The sequence below is a fragment of the Dermochelys coriacea genome, chromosome 3 (genome assembly GCF_009764565.3).
Source record: "Dermochelys coriacea isolate rDerCor1 chromosome 3, rDerCor1.pri.v4, whole genome shotgun sequence".
Classification (NCBI taxonomy): Eukaryota; Metazoa; Chordata; order Testudines; family Dermochelyidae; genus Dermochelys; species Dermochelys coriacea.
This window is the reverse complement of record NC_050070.1, coordinates 141,874,658-141,900,230: the sequence shown is the minus strand read 5'-3', so window position 1 is coordinate 141,900,230 and position 25,573 is coordinate 141,874,658. Positions and strand designations below refer to the sequence as shown.

General features: G+C 40.8%; 1 protein-coding gene across 7 annotated transcripts in view; it reads left to right on the top strand.

Annotated features, from left to right (window-relative positions):
• Positions 1-25,573, top strand: part of AKT3 (AKT serine/threonine kinase 3) — a 281,463-nt gene that overhangs the window by 172,131 nt on the left and 83,759 nt on the right. For all 7 annotated transcript variants that reach the window (XM_043511466.1, XM_038396391.2, XM_043511467.1 and 4 more), the window contains exons 7-8: positions 3,524-3,589; positions 6,780-6,848. In XM_043511466.1, coding sequence (XP_043367401.1) covers positions 3,524-3,589; positions 6,780-6,848 — 135 coding nt within the window. The remainder of the gene's footprint in view (positions 1-3,523; positions 3,590-6,779; positions 6,849-25,573) is intronic.

The window sequence follows — 25,573 nt, the reverse complement described above, 5'->3', positions numbered from 1 at the left end:
TCAAGTACATCCACAGAGATTTATAAATAATGATAGCATTTAACCTCTGGAGCCCAGTGCTTAAATTGACACTTAAGAGCACAAGGTAAAATAAGTTCTTCAATGTCAACCTAGTCTTCATTTAAGTACATCACATAGTTGACTAACGGATTGGTATAATATGCACTAGCGAAAACCATGATTGTAACAGTAGGTGTGTTATGGGTCAGGTTTGAGATGTAATGGCACAGCTGTGTATGGGAAGGTTGTATGGCATCTGCCCCGTTCAATTTTTGTGACAGATCAAACATGGCATTTGTCCGGAACTTGTTACCAGTATTATTAAATCCTGGGATCATTGACAACTTTTAATACCCTATACTTCATGAACCATTGAGGTTATAAACAAAATTTAGAAATCTTTGGTAATTCCCAGCCTTTCATTTGTACACATTTGTTTGCACCTCAAGCACAGTGAGATATATTGGACCTAAACTTTGCATTTAATTTAATTTGTTTCTTTTTCCACCACTTAAATTCTGGCATGATTTTTGAGAATCGCTAAAACTGTAAACTAAGAGGCATATCCTCGACTGGTGCTCCAGTGTCAATTTACACCATCTAAGGATCTGTCTCTTAGTTTCTTATCTGCTCAAGAAGGGGGGTTTTCAGCAGCATTTCATGTTGGCCAAACTCAGGTTTAATTGAAATCAATGGGAGCAGAATTAGGCCAATGCTTAGTGCTTTTGAAAATCCCATTCTAATGCTCTGTGCTACCTAAAGCAGCTGGGAATCCTAGCTTTCAAGTGAAATAAAGTATTAATCTCTAAGTCTAAAGCTTGTGATGTAACAGCTATGAAAATCATGCCAGAATTGAACACCAGGAGTGAGGAAGCAAGATAAGAATTAGAATAACTTGACTTTTATAGTATTGTTACCAACTGTGTCTCAAATGGCATTGTGGGATTCCATGTTTGCTTATGTGTCAGAGATTCCTTATATTAGGTTCCCATCTCCATATATAGAATACTGATCATTGATATCCAATTGGGGCTGGTTGGTGCTCATCACTTCTGAAACTCAGGCAGATAGCTAAATGACTTAACACTCCTATTTTTGAAAATCTTTGCTGTTTTGAAATGTGCTCAGTTTACAAGTAGTACAGTTTTTTTTTTTCTAACTTTTAGTCCTGTGAATTCAACCTGAGATATCAAGCCTCAGTCCTTTTTCCCACATCACCACTAATCAAGGTTCTGCAGGCCAAACTAGGTCCTTGAATAAACCTGCACAGTCCTACTACCTCTAATGGGTTTGCATAGGTATAACTGATTGGAACTTAAACAATTGTCAGTGGTTCCATCAGTATGTTTTGTGCAAGTGGGAATAGAGCCCTCCTTGCATACTCATAGCTGTGTGATTTCTGTAGGGGTACCAAGCGTAAAGTGCACTAAAATCTTAGGCCCTGATCCTACAAACACTTAAATATGTGTTTAATTTTGCTTTTGTGTGTGGTTCTATTGACGTAATACGAGTAATGTTATGCACATGTTTTAACTATTTGCAGGGTGGGGACCTTATTCAGTAACTGAAAGTAAACATTTGCGATGTAGTAAAAACAGACAGCAGATCTGTTGAATCCGAGGGTGCCATTTTTACATAGTCACTGTTCAGAGCAGAATTGTAATGTCATTTTACTTACTTTTTTGTTTGAATGTTAAGTTCTCTACAATGTTTCAGCAGCTCTATAAATCTTAAATAATAGGTAAATTTTGTACTTCACTGTAGTTGCTTTTCCCCATGAAAATCAAGGGGCATTTGAGAGTCATCCTGTTGGTGACAATACAAGTAGTTTGTTTCCACACTGAAAAGGAAGTCCTTTTCTCCCCCATCCCTAATCATAGTAGTATTTGTGCTTCGCTTCATCTTCTCTTGAGTGTGGATATGGAAACTGCTTGTCACCTCAGCAGCAAGGGACTCAAATTGTATCTTTTTGGGAAAGGAGTCAAAGCAGATGTAAACTTTTATTTAAGATATAAAATTGATATTAACATTTATTTAAGGTTTAGGGAAGTATTGAGATGTTTTATTAAATTAACTGAACAGGAAAAATATGAAAAAGATTTGTAACAAGTTAGGACCAATCCATGTGTTAAGATTCAAGTATGAATTGCTGGAGCCAGAAATATTCTGATATATCATCAAATGCTTTCCGGAAAAATAATGATGAAGTGAAGAGAGAGGAATTCTTGTTGTTTTTCATGGATACTAAATCTACTCTCAGACTTTGACAGTAAAAAAGGGGGAGGGGAATATTCACATAGCATATGAAGTAGAGTTCTACAAAGTTACGTGACATTGCCCTTTCTAGTTCTTTATGGAAATTTTTTTTGATAAACTTCTAAAAATGTGTTAGAAAATCCTCATAGTTCCTCCACTAAACTGTTTTAATGCCTTCCTGTTGTATGTGGTTGTATTACATTCACCAAACATTTCAGTGCTATTCATTTTCATACAGTAAATGACACCATAAAGTTTTAACTACTAACTTTTTGTTGCTGTTGTTTTTAACTTCTTATTTTGACAGTCTTCTTTTCAGTATAATTTATAACTCCTGCCATCTTTGGTTAATTTGTAGCTTAAGGGTATCTTGTCTTCATAGTTTAGAGTAATTAATATGTACAGTGCAATAGTGTTACATTTCTATTGCTATTTAAAAAGTATACTTTGAACAAATGCATTTGCTTATTGTTTCTGATATTTCTGTTTTCACCTAACTAATCTTCCATTCACTATGATATTCAGCAGTTGCTAGGCAACCCACACAGTAAGTTGCTGACCCTCCTACCCTTTTTAAAATAATGCAAATTTAAGAGGGGTTATTTTAAGGAATTTTCTTTGTGAACGGCAAATCAGACTTGCGTTTTTGATGTTATTGAGTTAAATTATTTTAAAACTCTAATTTATTATTTAGAGATTCATTGCTACTCTAATTATGAGTGAGTTGTAAAAATTTAGAGAGCCTCTGAAAATGTTAGTTTCTTTCATATTAAGATTAATTTGGGTGTGATACATGCAATTACCTCCTAAATTTTATCCATTTGCATTTGATAGAAAAATAAATAGTTAATGATTAATAAAAACTTGTAGACTGTTACATGTGTAATACTAGATGCTTCACATCAGAACAACTATGTAGGACCATAAGTTGTCTGTATTTTTAAACCATCAATTCCTTAATAATTTCCTCCTATACCGAAAGTAGTATAATAATTCATCCATAGCACTAGAAAAAATAGGGACTCAAATACAGGGTGTGTTAATTCAACTTTTTCCACATTAAGAGCTACGCTTAATTTTCTACCTGTGTTTTTAGAATATATTTGAACGATAGAATTCTTTGAAAAGAAATAGTACATTCAGTTTTGATAATTGCTATCTTATTTTAAGATTTTGTATCTTTGTCTTTCCTGAAGTGGTGAAATTAGACTTATAAATTAAATATAATTTTCATCTCTCAATTCATGTTGAACCCTTTATTATTCAGGATGAAGTGGCTCACACTCTTACAGAAAGCAGAGTATTAAAAAACACTAGACACCCTTTTTTAACGGTAAGTATTGGGAATACAGAATAATTTTTTTAAATGGCTAATTTTTAACCTGAGGGATATACAATTATTGAAAAAAAGTTGTTGTAAATAAATGCATTTTAAAACTTTGTATAACTCATGTGACTTGGGGTAGCAAATATCTTGAGTTTATGGTAAACAATATTAGAGTTTGGAAAATGCATTTAAGGTTTGTGGTTTAGAAATACTAATGGATCTAACAGTTTGATAGAGCTTAAATTATATGAAAGCAAAAAAGTTAGTTGTAAACTTAATGTTGCATTTTTTGTGTGGATTCTTTTATCCGCAAAAATAAAAATTAAGTTGTAAAATTTTTTACACATTGTCAAGAGACTAATTAGAAGTAAGTGGATTTTAAATGGTTAGAAATTGAAGGCATGATATTGAAACACGTGTTTGTGCGTGGCAAACATAATATAGAATAACAGTAGTTCAGTATCTTTGTGTACTGTGTGACGATTAAATGTTTTAAAATACATAATATGGACAATCAAATGTATTCACCATTTTTATTATGTATTAACAAAATAAAGGAAATAGAATCACAAATTAAATCCATTTGAGGTTCATTGCAAATTAAGGTTAGTCTACAGTTAAGGAAACCAGCTTCCCAATATAAAACTAAGTTAAATCCCTCCTCACTCTCAATTTACTCATAAATATATTGATGTCAAATTTTCAGAAAATTAAGAAAAACAAATAGTTTTATTCTGGTCTTCTACTGTGTTCAAAAAACAATGCTTAGTGGGTTGTAACATTAATCTAGGAGACTATTATAGATTTTTCTTTCTTATTGTTGAAAATATGGCTAATTATAATATGAACATGATAAACTATATATAAATTGATTTATAAACAAACCATTTAGAAAGCAAGGATATATGGATGATAAAGGTTTTTTGGATTTATATTAAACTAGATATATTAAAACATTATTATAAAAGTATATTGGGAGAAATGAGAACTTCAGAAGTTTCTTAAGTTTCAGAGTATAAAGATATGCAAGAATATGTCTGGTATAGCCCATTTCAGAATCTAGCACGTGACAATAGATGCATCATTTCTTAAAGTGCCTTCCATGCTTATGGTGCTGAACAAATAGTAGTGATATGATCATTTAGCAGCTGAAGATTTGTTTATTCACTCAAGATAAAAGAAACCCACACTCAATGTCTGGAAGTTAGTGTTTGTAACAAGAAAGATTAAATAAATTAACAAAATTTTTATTTAGCATTAAGCAGAAAGTAAATAGAAAACTCCTCATCTTCGGCTTCAAGTCAATCCTGTAACTCTGGTTCTTGAACTCTGCCTTCTTATAGATGAGGTCTTTGCAGAGTTTCCCAAGCCAGCCCCTCTTGTAGTCCTTCTCAAGCTGGTCAGGAAGTGGTTTTCCCCTTCTGCAGGAATTTGAGATTTCAGAAAGTTTTCCAAGTCCAAACTGGGATGACATGTCAATCCTGAAAATGTTTATGAACCAAATATCTGAAAGAAATATTGGATTGGTTCAGTGAAAACATTTTGTTTAATTAATTTCAAAATGTTTCATTTTGATTGTGAACTTTTAAATTTTTAAACTATTTTTATTAAACATTAAATTTTGAAATGAAGTGATTTCACACTGAAAAATTGAACTTCTGTTTTGGAAATGCTGAGAATGGGGCACTAATAATTTCAGTTTTCTTGTTTTTTTTTTTTTTTTTTTTTTTTTTTTAATTCAAACAGGAAATTTGTCAAAACAAAAAAGCTTGGTTTTGATGAAACGACAGTTTCCAACAAAAAAATTTAGTCAAATTTGTGACCAGCTTCTTTTAAGTAAAGATAAATGGGGGGGAGATAAGCTGAAATTAACTTTGTTCTTCAGGGAATAGATAGTGTCTCTACTGCATACATTGATATAATTTCTTAGTTTCTCCTTTTAAAAAAGTACTAATTTTTTCCTTCAAAGTCATATATATAATTCAGATATTCAATTTCATCATAAACTGTGTATAGCATAATGTCCTATTGTGATAACTTGTTCATTTTTCTGTTTTAAAAACTATTTTATGGAGGCTGAAGCTGACATCGTAGCTATACTTGGCAGACCAAGTAGACATTGTGGGCCAAATTGCGCTCAGCTTGTCCAGTAGCACAAAGGAGAATGACGCATATGGGTACAAGGGGTGGGGAATGGGCAAAGCCTTGGCCTTGCTCCTCAAACCATTGGTCACATAGCTGGTATGTCTGGGAGCTATATGCTGTACCAGGTATAGATCCAGCACAGTTTTCTCCCTTCCCAGAGCAGCCGGGAGAACAGCAGGGCAGTTGACTCCCTTAGCCACAGTCTCCCTCCTGGGCTACTCTAGGGACAGCACAACAACGTGCAGCTCTACTTACTCTAGGTACGTTGTTAAGTCATGATCTATCCTTTCATAATTACATTGAATCTTGCTACACTGCATTTCAAATAATTGGGCCAAATGCATATCTGTAATGGACTTATAGTCAGTAGATTTACACCAGGAATGACTTTGGCCCATCATGAGCCATTCAAACCTTGGGAAGTCAAGATTTTAAATTATATGAATAATAAATGTTAATACTTTTTAAAAGTTATATATAATTTTATATATTATTCACGTGGCACTGAAAAAATCTTCAGCATTGTACAGTACATTAAAATAAAGGCAGTACCCGCTCTGAAGATAAGACAGACAGACATAGGGATCACATTGAAGGTTCCTCCTTGCTCCCCTTCTCCCACAATATTATAATCTTTCTTCTTATGGGTACCATGGAAAAAGTTGGCTTGGGGTGGTATTAGAATGAGGAGAGGATGATGGTGGAAGATGTTTGGCTAATACTACACATTTGGAAGCGAGGAAGACATTTCATTTAATAGTAGGATTAGAAATGCCAGTAGAAAACTCTGCTTATTTTTAAGGGCAACACAGTAAAAAATAATTATCTTATTAATGTACGCTCTGCTGAGTGAGCAAAATGTGTAGACTTTTCTTGTCAATGGCTCTCATAGCAGAGTGCTTCAGATAGAGAAGTAGGAAACAGTGATGATTCATTCCACCAATCAGATTTCTGTTTAACAAGATACAATTACATTTTTGCTACCATTCTAATTACTAGAAATCAGGTTAATATGTGAAGATAATTTTTTTTGTTTTTTCTTCTCTTTAAGTCTTTGAAATATTCCTTCCAGACAAAGGATCGTTTGTGTTTTGTGATGGAGTATGTTAATGGGGGAGAGGTGAGTCAAAGAAAAAACATTGCATTTACACCAGTATTGTTGCCATTAGGTAGTATTTTTAAAGATGTACTTTGTCCTGAATTTTTCAGCTTCCTCAAAGTTCACTGGATTTTTTAAAAATTATTTGTGTTTGATTTAATTTTCTTAAAATAGGAAACTACCTATAAAAAGTTTAGGGCCAGATTTTCAAAAGCATGCTTTGATTTTTGAAAATCTAGTTTGTTTTATTTTAAAGTTTCAGTGCATGACAAAGAAATAAGTTTAGCGTTATAGCTAGCAATCTAACCATGTGCATGCCTACTGCCTACTAGAGGCTCTTCCCTCCTGCAGCCTGTACTCCTCCCTCCAAGTCCCATGCAGGTTGCTACATCTTTCCTTTTAACAATTGTAGTTGTCTCTTTTGTACAAGCGTTTGACTTGCAGGGGCCAGAGGTTACTAGTACATAACCCACCCATAGGGATGTGGCCTTTACAGCCATCCCATTGCTGCCTGTTAGGCCACATAATTCTTCAGTTGTGTTGGTCTTTGGTATCCTACTTCTTGTTTGTGTTATCACTGTTGGTGAGGCACTTGCTACCATCCTGTTGCTGCCTTTATTCTGTTGGTTGGTGTCCTGTTGGTCCTCTGTATTGCTCATATACCTAATTTCTTTCAACTCTCCTGTGTCAGGCCAGTTGATGATTGAGGTTCTTCTTGTGTCTTCACCTTCCTGTCCATCACTACACTGCAGTTGTCTTCTGTTTTGACTGTGCCACTGTTCTGAATCTGTACCTACCTTATTTGACCTGTGTTCCGTTGCAGCTTGAACTGTTACCTTGTGCCACTGCTTTGTGTGGCTGTTTGAAGGTTGGACTGTAGACTTGCTTACCTCTGTGTAGTGGCCTTAGGTCCTTGGCTCTTTTGTTGTAGTGGAATGTCCACTTAGCTTGGCATTCCCTTAACTGTTTTAGTGTACTGTCCTTTGTTCCTTTGCTGGGCTGCAGCTGACAGTCCTTCCTGGGAAGTAGAGTCTTGGTTCTCTCATCAGTCTCTGTCCTGGGCTGCTCTGTAGTCCCTGGGAGGGTTTATTGCGATGTTCCAATGTTGTCAGGTAGAAGGATCCTTTCCTGTCTGTTTTGCCTTTGGCATCAGTTTCTTGGCTTTGACTGCCAACTTGGCGCAGAGTCTTTTTTTTGTTTTGTTTTGTTTTGTTTTGTTTTGGATGTAGTGTATTGTGACCCATTGTCTGAGCATAGTAGGTCAGGTTTGCCATATCTTGCAAAATGAAATTAGTTTCCTGATGACACTTCTGGCCTGAGTTTTTTCCAGGTAGTTCACCTTCCAGAAATTGGAGTAGTAACCTGCTTTGACCATGTAACTTTTAATAACAGGAACTAACTTTTTTCCAGGGTTCAGATGGGATTTTGTGAGGCTGTAGTTGCCTTCTGTTGATTACTTCATTTGTTGTACATCTTGCACCGTTCTGTGTTTGCTCTGCTCCGAATTGGGCATTAATTCCTGACTAGCTCATCTTAACTATGCCTCCTTTTTCAGGTGTAAAGCATGTATCCGTCTCATGATGTTTTCTCTTAAATCTGTTGGGATTACTGCTCAGTTTCCCTTTTTTAAAAAAAATTGAGTCTTGCACACACAGCTCAACGCTCACCTGCAGGTACTTGCTCCTTGGCATCTGGCCAGCCTTGCAATATGAACTTTTTGTGCCTTTAGCACCTTACCCTATTCAGTGTTTTGTTTGTTTGCCTGGGGCTTCCCATCCGAAGTGTGAATGTATTGTAGTATATTGATAGACTCTATCTCCTGTTCCACAAAGCCATCAGTGTTGTGCTCTGGAAGGTATGCCTCACTCAGTATATCTGCAGCCAGTAGTGACTTTCTTGTACAATACCTTATGCGTACATCAGCATGCTGGAGTCTATAGTGTGTTGTCGTCACTTGGGTGCTCTCAGCAATGACTTTGTGATACTTTCTCATAGCTTCTGATCAGAGTGCACAACTATGCTGTGCCCAAAGATGAACTGTTGGAGTTGTTTCATTCCACATACCAGAGCCCATGGATCCTTTTCTATCTGTGCATACCCTCTGTGTCTGTCAGGGCTCTAATAGCTCATTCTGTGGGCTTTTAACTTTGTTGATCTTAGGTCTCCTTCTGAGACATCACACTGAAGCTCTAGTTGCTCTGCAGTACTTCAGGACTGATGCCTTGCTTATGGTTTTCTTTACTCTTTCAAATGCTGCTTCTTGAGTCTCTCACTATTCCCACACTGCATAATTGTGTGTTAGCTGTCTCAAGGGCTCACAGACTTCTTATTGGTGTGCATTGAATCTATGTAGACAGTTGGCCATTTAATATAAATTGCTGGACTCCCTTCACTTCTTTTGGCCAGGGCATTTCTTTAATGTTTATCAGTTTCTTGGAGACTGGCTGGAGTCCCGCAGAGGTCCCTCAGATGTCTGACATAGGGAACCTCACTTCTCCTCATCTTCAGCTTGTATGGATTCAATCCAGTATTCCACTCATGGCACTAGTTTATGAGTTGCTGCATCTTGGTATCATGGTCCTAGATTACCTTGTTTTAGTCATACCCTTCTCTTACAATAAGAATGTCATCAGCTACAGTCTTTATGCCTGGGAGTCTGTCGGATGAGGCCTGGTTCAGTTTACACTGGAACACCTCTGGGGCCAGATTGATGTCCAGAGGCATTCAAACCCTGCAGTTCCTATCTCCACCTGTCAGAAACCATTTTTGATACCACTTTTGCCGTGGATAAATTGAATAGTGTGTCCTCAGTCATTGGTAATGGGTAGTGACTTCTCAGTGCTCTGTTCGGTGGTTTTGGGTCAATGCAGATTCTCTATTTATCTGAAGGTTTTCTCAGCGTTAATGGAATTCTGATCCACTCTGTGCTGGTTTCAGTGAGTGTAATGAGGCCTCTTTGCAGGTTTGCTGGTTCCTTCTTCAGTGGCTCCACTAGAGCTAATGGAACTCAGCATTTTTTTAGCCTTATGTGCAGCCCATGGGTGTCAGTTTCTGCAGCTTGCCCTTTAGGGTCCATCTCATTGAAATATATCTTCATATTCTGCTTGAGTGCTGGACAGGCCCATGTTGACTGTTCTCCCTCCTCTCTCACTTTAAGAATATTCTCTTATGGTGCATATTTCCCAAGTTAGTAGCTGTCATAACTCCATAATCATATGTGAACACTAGGACAAATTCCTAATCCAAATGCAAACTCCTACATGGCAGGGGAGTCGGCTACAGGCAGGGGGGCACTAAAGATGCTGTGCCTAGGGGCTCATGAGGTGTAAATCCGTCCCTGCTTCTACTTGGTGGAGAGCTGCCTGCTGTCAACCCCACCCCCTATTATAGCTGGGTCCAGTACTGTTGTTATGACCCAAAAACCTTCACATGGTACGAGGGTTAAGGTGGCGGGAAAGGTTCCTCTTCCCCCTTCCCCCACCCACCATTGTACCAGTCATTCAGAGCCCCAGCCCTGCTCCTCACCTTCTTTAGGAGGTGCTTAATCCACTTCTGCAAGGCTGAATAACCCACTCTGTTACTCCGAGTGCAGAAGGTAGAGGCCTTCAAGGATTCTAAAAATTAATACTTGTCACTCCAGGCTCTTCTCTCTGACCTTGGCTTGGAAAACGCTGCCACCACCCAAATGCAAAAAAACCCCAAACCCTTGGACCCAGGAAGGAACACTTGGGAAGTCATCCCTATGGGGTACCCTTAAGCCCTTTCAGCCCCTCTCCAGGGAAGAGTCGAGAAAGAAAACAAAGGAAATTAGCTGTGGCCACCAGCTAATCAAACAGCATATGCACAAACCTCTTAGAACACAAAAATCCAAATCCTTCTTAAAAAAAAAATATTTTATTAAAACAAAAAGAAAGAAAATACATCTGGAACTTAGGCTGTTGCTATTAAGAGCAATTCCAAAAATTAAGCACCCATAATAGCTTTCTTGGGCATTCAGTTTAAAGCAGGGATCGGCAACCTTGGGCATATGGCCCGCCAGGGTAAGCCCCTTGGTGGGCCGGGCCGGTTTGTTTATTTGCCGTGTCTGCAAGTTTGGCCGATCACGGCTCCCACTGGCTGCGCTTTGCTGCTCCAGGTCAATGGGGGCTGCGGGAAGCAGCAGCCAGCACATCCCTCGGCCCGTGCCGCTTTCCGCAGCCCCCATTGGCCTGGAGCAGCAAACCGCAGCCAGTGGGAGCTGCAGTCAGCTGAACCTGCAGATGTGGGAGATAAACAAACCAGCCCGGCAGGCCAGGAAGCATACCCTTGCGTGCTGTGTGCCAAAGGTTGCCGATCCCTGGCTTAAAGGTTACAAACAAACAAAAGACAGCTGCAGCGGCACAGAAGCTAGCAAACAGAGCTGTAAACAGGGGAGTTTGAGTGGGAGTTCTGTTGGAGAAGAAGGTATTTGTATTTGGTTTTGTATTTTTAGTATTTGTGTGTGTGTAGAGGTGTGTAGGGGCCTTGTGCTGGGAGAGAAGCTGAGCCCTGATTAGGGGGTGGGGCTTCTGACTAGAAGTCCTATAAAGGTAGCCAGCCAGTCAGGCAGCAGCACAGACAGCTGCAGCGGCACAGGAGCTAGCAAACAGAGCTGTAAACAGGGGAGTTTGAGTGGGAGTTTGCAAGGGAGTTTGGATTGTGGTGCTTGTTTGGGGTTTGCTTTTGCTGCAGGGGGGTGGTCTTTTTGGTGTGACTTGTGTTTCCCAGATTAACAGGACTTAGGTGGGAAGGCGATGACAGATACGGAGGCAGCTGTGGGAGTGACTCCTGTAGTGGAAGACACATTGAGGATGACTGGATGTGGAAGCTGTGGTATGTACATGATCCTGGAGGGGGGACCTGGTAAGAGTTTTTTCTGCATGAAATACCGTCTGATAGAGCTGATGGAGGAAAAGATCCGAGGTTTGGAGATGCAGGTGGAAAGTCTGGTTGAGTTTAGGAAGGGGTTTGAGCAGATGATGGAGCAAAGATATGAGGTATGTGAAGGGAAAAGCTCAGACTCACAGATGGAAGCAGGGCTGGGGAATTCTGAGAGGAGACTGGGTGAGGAAAGTGATCAGTGGAAGCATGTGACTAAAAGGACCAGGCAGAGGAAAAGATGGGCTAGTGAAGGAGAAATAGGTTTGGAGATGCAGGTGGAAAGTCTGGTTGAGTTTAGGAAGGGGTTTGAGCAGATGATGGAGCAAAGATATGAGGTATGTGAAGGGAAAAGCTCAGACTCACAGATGGAAGCAGGGCTGGGGAATTCTGAGAGGAGACTGGGTGAGGAAAGTGATCAGTGGAAGCATGTGACTAAAAGGACCAGGCAGAGGAAAAGATGGGCTAGTGAAGGAGAAATAGAGCTTAGGAACAGGATTGCAGAGTTGGAAAATGAAGAAGGGACTCGGCAGGTACTTGTTGAAGGTGGAAGGGTAAGGAAGAAGAGAAGAGAGGCTAGTCCTATAGGAAAAGCGGAAAAGTCAAGGGAGACTACACCAAATATGAGCCCCAGGAGGATACAGGATGGGTTGAAGAGGATTATAAGGGAAAATAGGAATGGAAAGAACTTGCAGCCAGAGGGAACAGGGGAGAGACTGGAGAATAGCACTGTCACCAGGAAAAGGCAGGTCTATGTGATCGGGGACTCTTTATTGAGAAGAATAGACAGGCCTGTAACTAGAGCTGATCCAGAGAATAGAAGGGTGTGCTGTCTTCCGGGTGCTAAGATACGGGATGTAGATCTGAGGTTGAAAAGGATCCTCAAGGGAGCGGGAAAGAATCCCCTAGTTATCCTTCATGTGGGAACAAATGATATGGCTAGATGCTCGCTGGAAAGTATTAAGGGAGACTATGCTAGGCTGCGGAAGACGCCTAAGGAAATTGAGGCTCCGGTGATCTTTAGCAGGATCCTTCCTGTTCCTAGAGAAGGGCAAGAAAGGTGTGACAAGATTATGATTGTCAACAGATGGCTTAGGCAGTGGTGCTATAAGGAGGGCTTTGGGATGTATGGCCACTGGGAGGCATTCACGGACAGAGGACAGTTCTCTCGGGATGGACTTCATCTGAGTAGGGAAGGAAATAGACTTCTAGGATGGAGGCTGGCACAACTGATAAAGAGAGCTTTAAACTAGGAATTAGGGGGAGATGGTTGGGAGATGTCCAGGTAATCTCCACGCCAGATTTTAGCATTGAAAGGGAAGAAGATGAAGTAAGAAAGGATACAGCCGTGGGTAGGAGAATGTATATAAGGAGCGAGGGTGGTGTGGATACTAGTCTAATAGGTTATACTGGCTGTAGAAGGACTGTGCCTAATAGGGTACAAAATGTGAGCGAGGCCAAACAGCAAAAATTAAGATGTTTGTACACCAATGCGAGGAGCCTAGGTAACAAAATGGAGGAACTATAGCTACTGGTGCAGGAAGTGAAACCAGATATTATAGGGATAACAGAAACATGGTGGAATAGTAGTCATGACTGGACTACAGGTATTGAAGGGTATGTGCTGTTTAGGAAAGACAGAAATAAAGGTAAAGGTGGTGGAGTAGCATTGTATATCAATGATGAGGTAGAATGTAAAGAAATAAGAAGCCATGCAATGGATAAGACGGAGTCCGTCTGGGCAAAAATTACATTGGGGAAGATAACTAGTAAAGCCTCTTCTACGATAGTGCTTGGGGTGTGCTATAGATCTCCGGGATCTAATTTGGATATGGATAGAGCCCTTTTTAATGTTTTTAATCAAGTAAATACTAATGGAAACTGCATGATCATGGGAGACTTTAACTTCCCAGATATAGACTGGAGGACCGCTGCTAGTAATAATAGGGCTCAGATTTTCCTAGATGCGATAGCTGATGGATTCCTTCATCAAGTAATTGCTGAACTGACTAGAGGGGATGCCATTTTAGATTTAATTTTGGTGAGTAGCGAGGACCTCACAGAAGAAATGGTTGTAGGGGACAATCTTGGCTCAAGTGATCATGAGCTAATTCAGTTCAAACTAAATGGAAGGATTAAAAAAAATAAATCTGCAACTAGAGTTTTTGATTTCAAAAGGGCTGACTTTCAAAAATTAAGGAAATTAGTTAGGGAAGTGGATTGGACTGAAGAACTTATGGATCTAAAGGTAGAGGAGGCCTGGGATTACTTTAAATCAAAGCTGCAGAAGCTATCCGAAGCCTGTATCCCAAGAAAGGGGAAAAAATTCATAGGAAGGAATTGTAGACCAAGCTGAATGAGCAACCATCTTAGAGAGGTGATTAAGAAGAAGCAGAAAGCATACAGGGAATGGAAGATGGGAGGGATCAGCAAGGAAAGCTACCTAATTGAGGTCAGAATATGTAGGGATAAAGTAAGACAGGCTAAAAGTCGAGTAGAGTTGGACCTTGCAAAGGGAATTAAAACCAATAGTAAAAGGTTCTATAGCCATATAAATAAGAAGAAAACTAAGAAAGAGGTGGGGCCGCTAAACACTGAGGATGGAGTGGAGGTTAAGGATAATCTAGGCATGGCCCAATATCTAAACAAATACTTTGCCTCGGTCTTTAATAAGGCTAAAGAGAATCTTAGGGATAATGGTAGCATGACAAATGGGAATGAGGATATAGAGGTAGATATTACCATATCTGAGGTAGAAGCAAAACTGAAACAGCTTAATGGGACTAAATCGGGGGGCCCAGATAATCTTCATCCAAGAATATTAAAGGAATTGGCACCTGAAATTGCAAGCCCATTAGCAAGAATTTTTAATGAATCTGTAAACTCAGGAGTTGTACCGAATGATTGGAGAATTGCTAATATAGTTCCTATTTTTAAGAAAGGAAAAAAAAAAAGTGATCCGGGTAACTATAGGCCAGTTAGTTTGACATCTGTAGTATGCAAGGTCCTGGAAAAAATTTTGAAGGAGAAATTAGTTAAGGACATTGAAGTCAATGGTAAATGGGACAAATACAACATGGTTTTACAAAAGGTAGATCGTGCCAAACCAACCTGATCTCCTTCTTTGAGAAAGTAACAGATTTTTTTAGACAAAGGAAATGCAGTGGATCTAATTTACCTAGATTTCAGTAAGGCGTTTGATACTGTGCCACATGGGGAATTATTAGTTAAATTGGAAAAGATGGGGATCAATAGGAACATCAAAAGGTGGATAAGGAATTGGTTAAAGGGGAGACTACAATGGGTCCTACTGAAAGGCGAACTGTCAGGCTGGAGGGAGGTTACCAGTGGAGTTCCTCAGGGATCGGTTTTGGGACCAATCTTATTTAATCTTTTTATTACTGACCTCGGCACAAAAAGTGGGAGTGTGCTAATAAAGTTTGCAGATGATACAAAGCTGGGAGGTATTGCTAATTCAGAGAAGGATCGGGATATTATACAGGAGGATCTGGATGACCTTGTAAACTGAAGTAATAGTAATACGATGAAATTTAATAGTGAGAAGTGTAAGGTTATGCCTTTAGGGATTAATAACAAGAATTTTAGTTATAAGCTGGGGACGCATCAATTAGAAGTAACGGAAGAGGAGAAGGACCTTGGAGTATTGGTTGATCATAGGATGACTATGAGCTGCCAATGTGATATGGCTGTGAAAAAAGCTAATGCGGTTTTGGGATGCATCAGGAGAGGTATTTCAGTAGAGATAAGGAGGTTTTAGTACCATTATACAAGGCACTGGTGAGACCTCACCTAGAATACTGCGTGCAGTTCTGCTCTCCCATGTTTAAAAAGGATGAATTCAAACTGGAACAGGTACAGAGAAGGTCTACTAGGATGATCTAAGGAATGGAAAACTTGTCTTATGAAAGGAGACTTAAGGAGCTTGGCTTGTTTAGCCTAACTAAAAGAAGGTTGAGGGGAGATATGATTGCTCTCTATAAATATATCAGAGGGATAAATATAGGAGAGGGAGAGGAATTATTTCAGCTCAGCACCAATGTGGACACAAGAACAAATGGGTATAAACTGGTCACCAGGAAGTTTAGACTTGAAATTAGACGAAGGTTTCTAACCATCAGAGGAGTGAAGTTTTGGAATAGCCTTCCAAGGGAAGCAGTGGGGGCAAAAGATCTATCTGGCTTTAAGATTCTACTCGATAAGTTTATGGAGGAGATGTGATTTTGGTAATTAATTGATCTTTAAATATTCAGGGTAAATAGACCTAATCCCCTGAGATGGGATATTAGATGGATGGGATCTGAGTTACCCAGGAAAGAATTTTTTGTAGTATCTGGCTGGTGAATCTTGCCCATATGCTCAGGGTTTAGCTGATCGCCATATTTGGGGTCGGGAAGGAATTTTCCTCCAGGGCAGATTGGAGAGGCCCTGGAGGTTTTTCGCCTTCCTCTGTAGCATGGGGCATGGGTCACTTGAGGGAGGATTCTCTGCTCCTTGAAGTCTTTAAACCACGATTCGAGGACTTCAATAGCTCAGACATAGGTGAGGTTTTTCGTAGGAGTGGGTGGGTGAGATTCTGTGGCCTGCGTTGTGCAGGAGGTCAAACTAGATGATCAGAATGGTCCCTTCTGACCTTAGTATCTATGAATCTATATATGAATTGGCATGTGAAGCAGTACAGTATGGGATAGCATTGGGAGGAGTACCTGATGTGGTATAGTTAACTCAAAATGGGAATGATGGAAACTTATAGTGGAATAACTCATTCTGAAATACTTGTATTGCTTCCATAGTGGATTAGTTATAGTGGGATAAGACACAAGATAAATCAAAAAACATTATGTGTTTGGAACAGAAGACTCGCGGGATATGGGGGGGGCAAAACAGATTCAGAGGACAGGAGGAATATAAAGCACGGAACTGGGCTCAGGGAATTGGGGGAGCTAATTTAATAACTTACTGTAATCAACTATTAACTTAAAAAGTGACACTGTTTTACAGGAGAATGAGATTTATCCATCTCTTAAGCCAGGTTTACACTCGAAACTTTTGCTTTTAAACTTTTGGTATAGTAATATTAGTTAGGGTTGTACTTTTTTGTTGACGTTTTATGTTAGCAGAAATCCTAGTATAGACACACTTTTATGCTTGTGTAAAAGCACTTTTGCCAATATAACTCATTTGATTTGGGGAACTGGTATAAAGTCTATCAACAAAAGCCCTTTTTTTGCTCATATAAGCTTCATCCACACTAGGAGTGTTTGCCAGTATAGTTATATTGGCAAACCTTGTTTAGTGTACACCTGGCCTTAGTTTCAACAGTTCTTAAATATGTTGTTCATGCTTTAGTTTGTGTATGTATCTGAAAACAATCTTACTTTAAAATGTCAAGAATATTTCAGCAGTGAGTTACTCCGACACAGTGTGATAGCTGCTCTATAGTAAACAGAGTTGGGTGAATAACCACACACATTTTAAATGAATTAAATGAGCTACAGTATATAAAACAAGACTGAACCCCACCGTCCCCCAAAACTCACAGCTCTTTGTCTCATCTCTTATAATTCTAGATGCTACATAAAGACTGATACAAAATAAAGATATAATTCCACCTAAGAATCCACTACAAGTTTCAGTCTTGATATTGTACTCTTTCTACATATGTCAGTTACATAATTTTCCCTTTGATACAGATTTGCAAGTGAGGGAAGCGGAGCATCCTCTCTCTTTTATGTCAGTGGAAGGTATTCATGAAAGGAGTGCAGAATAGAACAAGTTTAGATTTCCTATGCTGTTTTTTTAAAATAATTATACCCTAAAGAAGCAGTTAATAATCTCTCTGAAAGGTCCTTAAACTAAACATTTAAACAGTAGCTTCTTTGATTGGAAAATTGTATAACCTTGCAATTTCAGTTACGTACTTTGAGAACAAATTGATCCCCCTGCCTATACTTGCACAAACATAAAGAGAATGAGTTAGTTAATTGGCACTAAGTAAATCATAAACAAAAATAAAATAGTAGAAAATAAGTTGATACTAAGTATAACGTGTAGAAATTGATGTTTCTGTCCAAAAGTAGAAGTTATTTCAAAAGTTAGAATTGAGGGATCATATATCAAATTGTTGTCATTTTCAGAGTTCTATTGTAAATGCCTGAAAAAGGAATTTGAAGAGGCCCAGCATTGCTGAGCAAACAAACTGTTGGAAAAGTAATTTGGTCTGTTTCATAATGAATACTTAAAATATTTGACTTTCCCCTCTGTAATATATGAAATAGAAGTATTAGTGGTTGTAGATTTTAGCTATAAGTTGGGGACGCATCAATTAGAAGTAACGGAAGAGGAGAAGGACCTTGGAGTATTGGTTGATCATAGAATGACTATGAGCTGCCAATGTGATATGGCTGTGAAAAAAGCTAATGCGGTTTTGGGATGCATCAGGAGAGGCATTTCCAGTAGGGATAAGTTTCAGAGTAGCAGCCATGTTAGTCTGTATTCGCAAAAAGAAAAGGAGTATGTAGGTTTCCGATATAGGGTGGTGTTTATGTGACCATCGCTTATTATCACCGTACTGTCCAGGAAGTGGATCTCTTGTGTGGACTGGTCCAGGCTGAGGTTGATGGTGACCTACTGACCGCTATTCCTACCTACATGCCTCTAGCTTTCATCCAGATCATACCACATGATCCATTGTCTACAGCCAAGCTCTACAATATAACCGCATTTGCTCCAACCCCTCAGACAGAGACAAACAACTACAAGATCTCTATCGTGCATTCCTACAACTACAATACCCACCTGCTGAAGTGAAGAAACAGATGGACAGAGCCAGAAGAGTACCCAGAAGTCACCTACTACAGGACAGGCCCAACAAAGAAAATAACAGAACGCCACTAGCCATCATCTTCAGCCCCAAGCTAAAACCTCTCTAACGCATCATTAAGGATCTACAACCTATCCTGAAGGACAACCCATCACTCTCACAGATCTTGGGAGACAGGCCAGTCCTTGCTTACAGACAGCCCCCCAATCTGAAGCAAATACTCACCAGCAACCACACACCACACAAAAGAACCACTAACCCAGGAACCTATCCTTGCAACAAAGCCCGTTGCCAACTCTGTCCACATATCTCTTCAGGGGACACCATCATAGGGCCTAATCACATCAGCCACACTATCAGAGGCTCGTTCACCTGTGCATCTACCAATGTGATATATGCCATCATGTGCTAGCAATGCCCCTCTGCCATGTACATTGGTCAAACTGGACAGTCTCTACATAAAAGAATGAATGGACACAAATCAGCCGTCAAGAATTATAACATTCAAAAACCAGTTGGAGAACACTTCAATCTCTCTGGTCACTCGATTACAGACCTAAAAGTGGCTATCCTTCAACAAAAAAGCTTCAAAAACAGACTCCTACGAGAGACTGCTGAATTGGAATTTAATTTGCAAACTGGATACAATTAACTTAGGCTTGAATAGAGACTGGGAATGGATGAGTCATTACACAAAGTAAAACTATTTCCCCATGTTATTTCTCCCTCCCACCCCACCCTCCACTGTTCCTCTGATATTCTTGTTAACTGCTGGAAATAGCCTACCTTGCTTGTCACCATGAAAGGTTTTCCTCCTTTCCCCCACCCTGCTGCTGGTGATGGCTTATCTTAAGTGATCACTCTCCTTACAGTGTGTATGATAAACCCATTGTTTCATGTTCTCTCTGTGTGTACATCAATCTCCCCTCTGTTTTTTCCACCAAATGCATCCGATGAAGTGAGCTGTAGCTCACGAAAGCTTATGCTCTAATAAATTTGTTAGTCTCGAAGGTGCCACAAGTACTCCTTTTCTTTTTGCAGTAGGGATAAGGAGGTTTTATTACCATTATACAAGGCACTGGTGAGACCTCACCTAGAATACTGTGTGCAGTCCTGGTCTCCCATGTTTAAAAAGGATGAATTCAAACTGGAGCAGGTACGGAGAAGGGCTACTAGGATGATCCGAGGAATGGAAAACTTGTCTTATGAAAAGAGACTTAAGGAGCTTGGCTTGTTTAGCCTAACTAAAAGAAGGTTGAGGGGAGATATGATTGCCCTCTATAAATATATCAGAGGGATAAATACAGGAGAGGGAGAGGAATTATTTCAGCTCAGCACCAATGTGGACACAAGAACAAATGGGTATAAACTGGCCACCAGGAAGTTTAGACTTGAAATTAGACAAAGGTTTCTAACCATCAGAGGAGTGAAGTTTTGGAATAGCCTTCGAAGGGAAGCAGTGGGGGCAAAAGATCTATCTGGTTTTAAGATTCTACTCGATAAGTTTATGGAGGAGATGGTATGATGGGATAATGTGATTTTGGTAAGTAATTGATCTTTAAATATTCAGGGTAAAGAGGCCAAATCCCCTGAGATGGGATATTAGATGGATGGGATCTGAGTTACTATAGAAAATTCTTTCCTGGGTATCTGGCTGGTGAATCTTGCCCATATGCTCAGGGTTTAGCTGATTGCCATATTTGGGGTCGGGAAGGAATTTTCCTCCAGGGCCGATTGGAGAGGCCCTGGAGGTTTTTCGCCTTCCTCTGTAGCATGGGGCATGGGTGACTTGAGGGAGGCTTCTCTGCTACTTGAAGTCTTTAAACCATGATTGAAGGACTTCAATAGCTCAGATGTAGGTGAGGTTTTTCGTAGGAGTGGGTGGGTGAGATTCTGTGGCCTGTGCTGTGCAGGAGGTTGGACTAGATGATCAGAATGGTCCCTTCTGACCTTAGTATCTATGAATCTGTGAAAAACATTTGGGGTTAGCATAGAGGGGATCCACAAGCCAAAATAAAGAATAAACATGATCACATTTATCTAAATGTTCCCTATCTAAATGATTCCTTCTAGGGATGGAAGTTAATTTTTCATACCTGGTTCAAAGTTTACGTAGCATTCTTGCTTACAGCATTAATGGTCTGTCGCTGCTTCTCTGGAGAACAGACGCACACAAAAAGGTTTTTCCCCATTTAAAAAAGTTCTAGCCTTTCCATTGGCTCTTTTGGTCAGGTGCCCACTTTTTTTTTCTTTAACTGGGGCACTTTTTAACCCTTTACAGGTAAAGGAAGTAAAGATCACCTATCCAGAGGAATTTTACAGCTAACTGGCTGGCTGGCTGGCTATCTATTAAATGGAGCTACACCCCCCTTCATTTATCACAACTGTCAATTCCAATTTATCAGGAAACCAGACCCCCCTATTGAACAATCACATGCACTGGGCACCTGCCACCAAAAGGCACCAGCTTTTAGTGTGGCTGCAGTTTGATGCAATAAATTAGTATCACAACATATTACATACATTGTCTTGTATAGCAGAATGCGCTCAGTGATCATCTGCTGCCCAAAACGTTATAAACTCCACTGCAGGAACAATCCCCCTGGCAGGGGAATATACCAAATAATTTAATAGATGCTTCCTATCTCTAATTTTTATCATTTGGCAGTAAAGCTCAGAAATTTGCCACAATGCAAAGATTATGCTATGTAACTTCTTCTGGAGAATACTCTGAATATGCCTATTAATTTCTCAATTTTTATAGTTTCAGTATATTTTCAGATTTAAACTTCAATATAAGACATTAATTGGTTGTTACCTATGTATTTGTAACTCAATAAAATCAGATTTTAAAACTAACCAGGTGGTTTTCTCAACATTAAACCTTACAGTATTTCTGTCCTATTTTGCATTTTTTCTCTTTTTTCTCATAGCTCTTATTTTGGTTCAGCAGATACAGCAAACCACTTGGTTCTGCCTTATCAGAGCAGGTGATATTAATGTTTCTAGGCAAGACTTGAGAGGAATTACACCTTAACCAGGGAAAAAAACAACTGTATATGGTTGCTGCTTTTATTTTTGAGCTGCTGGTTTTATCCCATTTTCAACCATCTCTACATGTTGCAAATGACAATCCCTGCCTCAGATTGCTTACAATCTAAAACAAACATTACTTATTTCCAGAGGTGCAGAATATAGCTTGAGGGAGCATAAAATTAAAATATCAAATAATTCCACATTCTTTTTTCAGTGATTAGTCATACGCACATTGTACTGATAGTGAATATGCGCCCCTCAGCCCTTTTGAGATGTGCTGAGGGCATATAAAGGTGAAGTGCACTGGCTGCATGTAAGGGGCAGGACTCGCCACCGCTGTGCCTCCTACTGGCTATCCTGGGAATTAGCATTCATTTCGTCACTCTTGCCTACACTTCTAGGACCCATGTTGCTCCCCAGGCCGCGGCATCCTCTTCTGGACACAGCCCTCCGGTTCTCTCCCCGCTTCTGGGGGACCTGACAGCCCTCAGTCCAGCAACTTGCCTCGGTGGCAAACTGCAGTCTCTGGTCTAGGCACTTGCCACATTCCATGCATTGGCCGCTCCCCTCGGTGGCAAGTGGGAGGGATGGAAGGGGGGACCCAGGTCTGTCCGCTAATTCGAATCCCAGCCCTGGGACCCCATAGCTGGGAGCCACATATTGCTCCTGCTTCGCCATCTGTTTCCTTGGGCCACTTCCCTGCAGCTCGAGCACCTTCTCTGCCCTGGAATCAAGGCCTCAGTCTGGCAGCCGGCAGGCTGGGGCTCCCTCTTCCTCCCCTGACTCTGCCCATCCCTGCTGTGTCCGTGGGGCTGTCTCTCTTAGCCCTCCTACAAGGCAGTCAGTCCTCCTTCCTTGGCCTCTAGGGAGAGACTGCTCCTGTTTTGCTTAGCAGCCCTTTTCAAATGGGCCAGCCTGGCCCTGATTAGCTTCTCTCCTAAGCCTTCTCCCTATTGGCTGCCTCAATAAGCCCTCTTCTGATTGTTTGGGTTCTGCACAGCCTCCCCAAGGCTGCGTTAACCCTTCTTCTGCCTGTGTGGGGCAGCCGCCCCACTACACAGCCATTCAGTGTCTCTGCCTAAAAGATTGGAGACAGAGCCCTGACTGTCTGAGAGACTGACAGCCTTTCTATATTAGTTCTTAGCTTTAATGGTTTTATAGTTTAGTTAGTCTATAGACATAGTTATTTGATTGTTGTAATCGTTTGTGTCTTAGATTTTTACTTGTTACTGGTATGGTGTCATCTGGTTCTCCTGGATTCAAGCACTGCTCCTCATGCTAGAGATTCACACTTTCCCAGCAAATATGCAGTTTGTAAGTCCTTCAGTTCTTGTGCCACGAAGGACAGAGAGAGAGAGAGGGGCTTGCCTTCAAGTCTTCCTGATGACTGAGTCCATGAGACCCACTTCTCAACTGGGCTTGTTAGGGCCCAACCTCTCCCACCCGTAAAGGGACCTTTGGAGCCCAAGAGAGCAAGTGTAGGGTCTCTGCCTTAAAGAGCCCTGGTGGTGGCAGCTCAGAGCACAGTTATAAAGACGGCATCCTCCTCAGATAGACTGCAAAGGACCAGGAGCCCCATAGGTAAGTCACTTACCTAGGCTTCCTTTAAGAGGAATACCTCCTTGTGGCACCAAAAATCCTCTAATACTGCTTGGCTTAGAATGGTTCCCACTGAATTTCACACTCATGCCAATTCCAACCAAATAGAACTGAAGTGTCTGGCACCAAATCCACTCCTTTGGGAAAGACCTCTGCCTAACCCTGGTGCCATCTGTCTCTATGGCCCCAATGCCAATCCTCCTGGCCCTGGAGCCAAGTCAACCAGGGCTGCACACTAAGGTTCCCTCCTTGACCATGCCGACATTGTAATGTCACCCCAAGAAAATATGGTTTCAGCCCATCTGTTCACACTACTTCATCTTACAGCACCATAGAGCCGCAGATACATCTGAAATTGCAGTCTTCCTTGTTGTCAACTTTAGCAATGCTGGGGCACCCATTCTATGCACAAGTGTGGCACTGTCAGTCCCTAATATATCAAGGAACACAGCTTGGCCGCTGAAGCTCAGTTTTGCATTATTCTTGGCATCTTTTAGAGTTGGAGAGTGAGGAAGATCCATACCAATAGTATCTTTACTCAACGTCATATAGAGCGTCCAGCACTCTTCACAAGAGAGCTACAGGAAGCCTCAAAACCATGACTCATGGTTCCTTACCCCTTGGTGCCGGCTGTTATCTGCCAATGCCCCAAGGTCCTGCTGGGGATCCTGGTCTGCTCAGAGCGACTTTAGCCAGAGGCAACAAACAGCACTGCCAGAAGGTTATTTCACACACAATATTGGCTCTACAGACCTCCCAACCATCACTCGTGGCTCTGCTCCAATCACAGGTAGAGGAGGAAGAAATGAAAGAACAGGCCTAGAGGGCAACCTCCCAGTCTGGGCAACTCCATCCTCCCTATCCCTGACGATGCTGTAATGCCACAAATGACCCCAGAGTTGGATGATTGCAAGGGTTTCCAAGACCTATTACAAAGGGTGACTGGGGCCCACCAAATCCCTGTTGACGAGGTACAGGAGCAGACACACAAGTTAGTGAACATACTCTAAGCATCTCAATGGTAAAAATAGCCCTCTCCCTGTCAACAAGGCTATTATGGACCCTGCCAATACTCTGTGGCAGATGTCTGTTTCAGCATCCCCTATCTTTTGTATGGCATATTGTAAATACCATGTGCCTCCTAAGGTGTGGAATTCTTTTACATACATCTTGTGCCATCCTCCCTTGTAGTTACAGTGGCAAATGAAACGGTAAAACAATTCAGGCCCATACCAAAGGAGAGAGAGCCAGAGAGATTGATTTATGTGTTTTGAAAAGCTTTACTCCTCGGCAAGCCTACAGTTCCATGTGTCCAATTACCAGGCCATATTGGCCAGGTATGAGTTCCAAATACGTTAGAGACTGTTTGCCTTTGTAGTAACTTGCCAAATGAAAGTCCTGAGGAATTTATATTGCTAGTCATCGAGGGCCAGCTAGTATCCAGGACAAGTCTGCAAACAGCACGTGATGTGGTGAATAGGTTGCCACATCTATGGCAATGGCAGTCATTATGCGACAGGCATCTTGGCTTCTGGGACTGAGGTTCCCCAGAGAAGTCCAAACAAAGATGGAGGATCTGTCCTTTGAAGGGGCTGAATTATTCGGTTCCAAGATGGATGGGGCACTCCATATGTTGAAGGACTCACAAGCCACCTCACGTTCTGTCAGAGTGTACACACCAGCTCCTAAGAGAAGATATATCAAACAGCCTTATACTTCACAGAGACAATTGTGCCATCCTTCTATCACCAGAGGATATTGGGACCACCTAGGAAACATCAGTGCTTCCACAGGAGGAAACCAACCACTGCTTCCTCTCACACCAACCAAGCCTCAGAGTCCTAGAAATACTCGATTTGATGGGATGGTCGAGACATATCTCGTGTGTGACTCCTGATGTTTCAGTCCTTCCCTTCATAAATCGTTTAGCTCACTCCAGGCACCTTTGGTCCCTTATCACTACAAACCAAAGGGCCATGGAGACACTAACACATGGGCACTCCATCAGATTTCGATGGTTACTGCACCCAACTCCCCTTCCCCATCCCTTTTCATGGACACTTCTTAAGAGAATCTTTTACATCAAAAGATCCTCATGCTCCTCTCTCTCGGAGTGATAGACTACGCAATGCAGGGGGAAAGGCTTTTACAGCAACTATTTCCTTTTTCTAAAGAAAAAGGAATCCATCTTTGATCCTTGAATCCTCAACACATTCACAAGTTGAAGTTCAGAGTGGTCACTGTCGCATCAATTATCCTGACTCTGGACTCCGGAGACTGGTTTGCTTCTCTTGACCTTTTGGGATGTATCCTTTCACATCACCATCATTATGCCTCACAAGAAGTACTTAAGGTTTACAGCGGGCCAGGACCA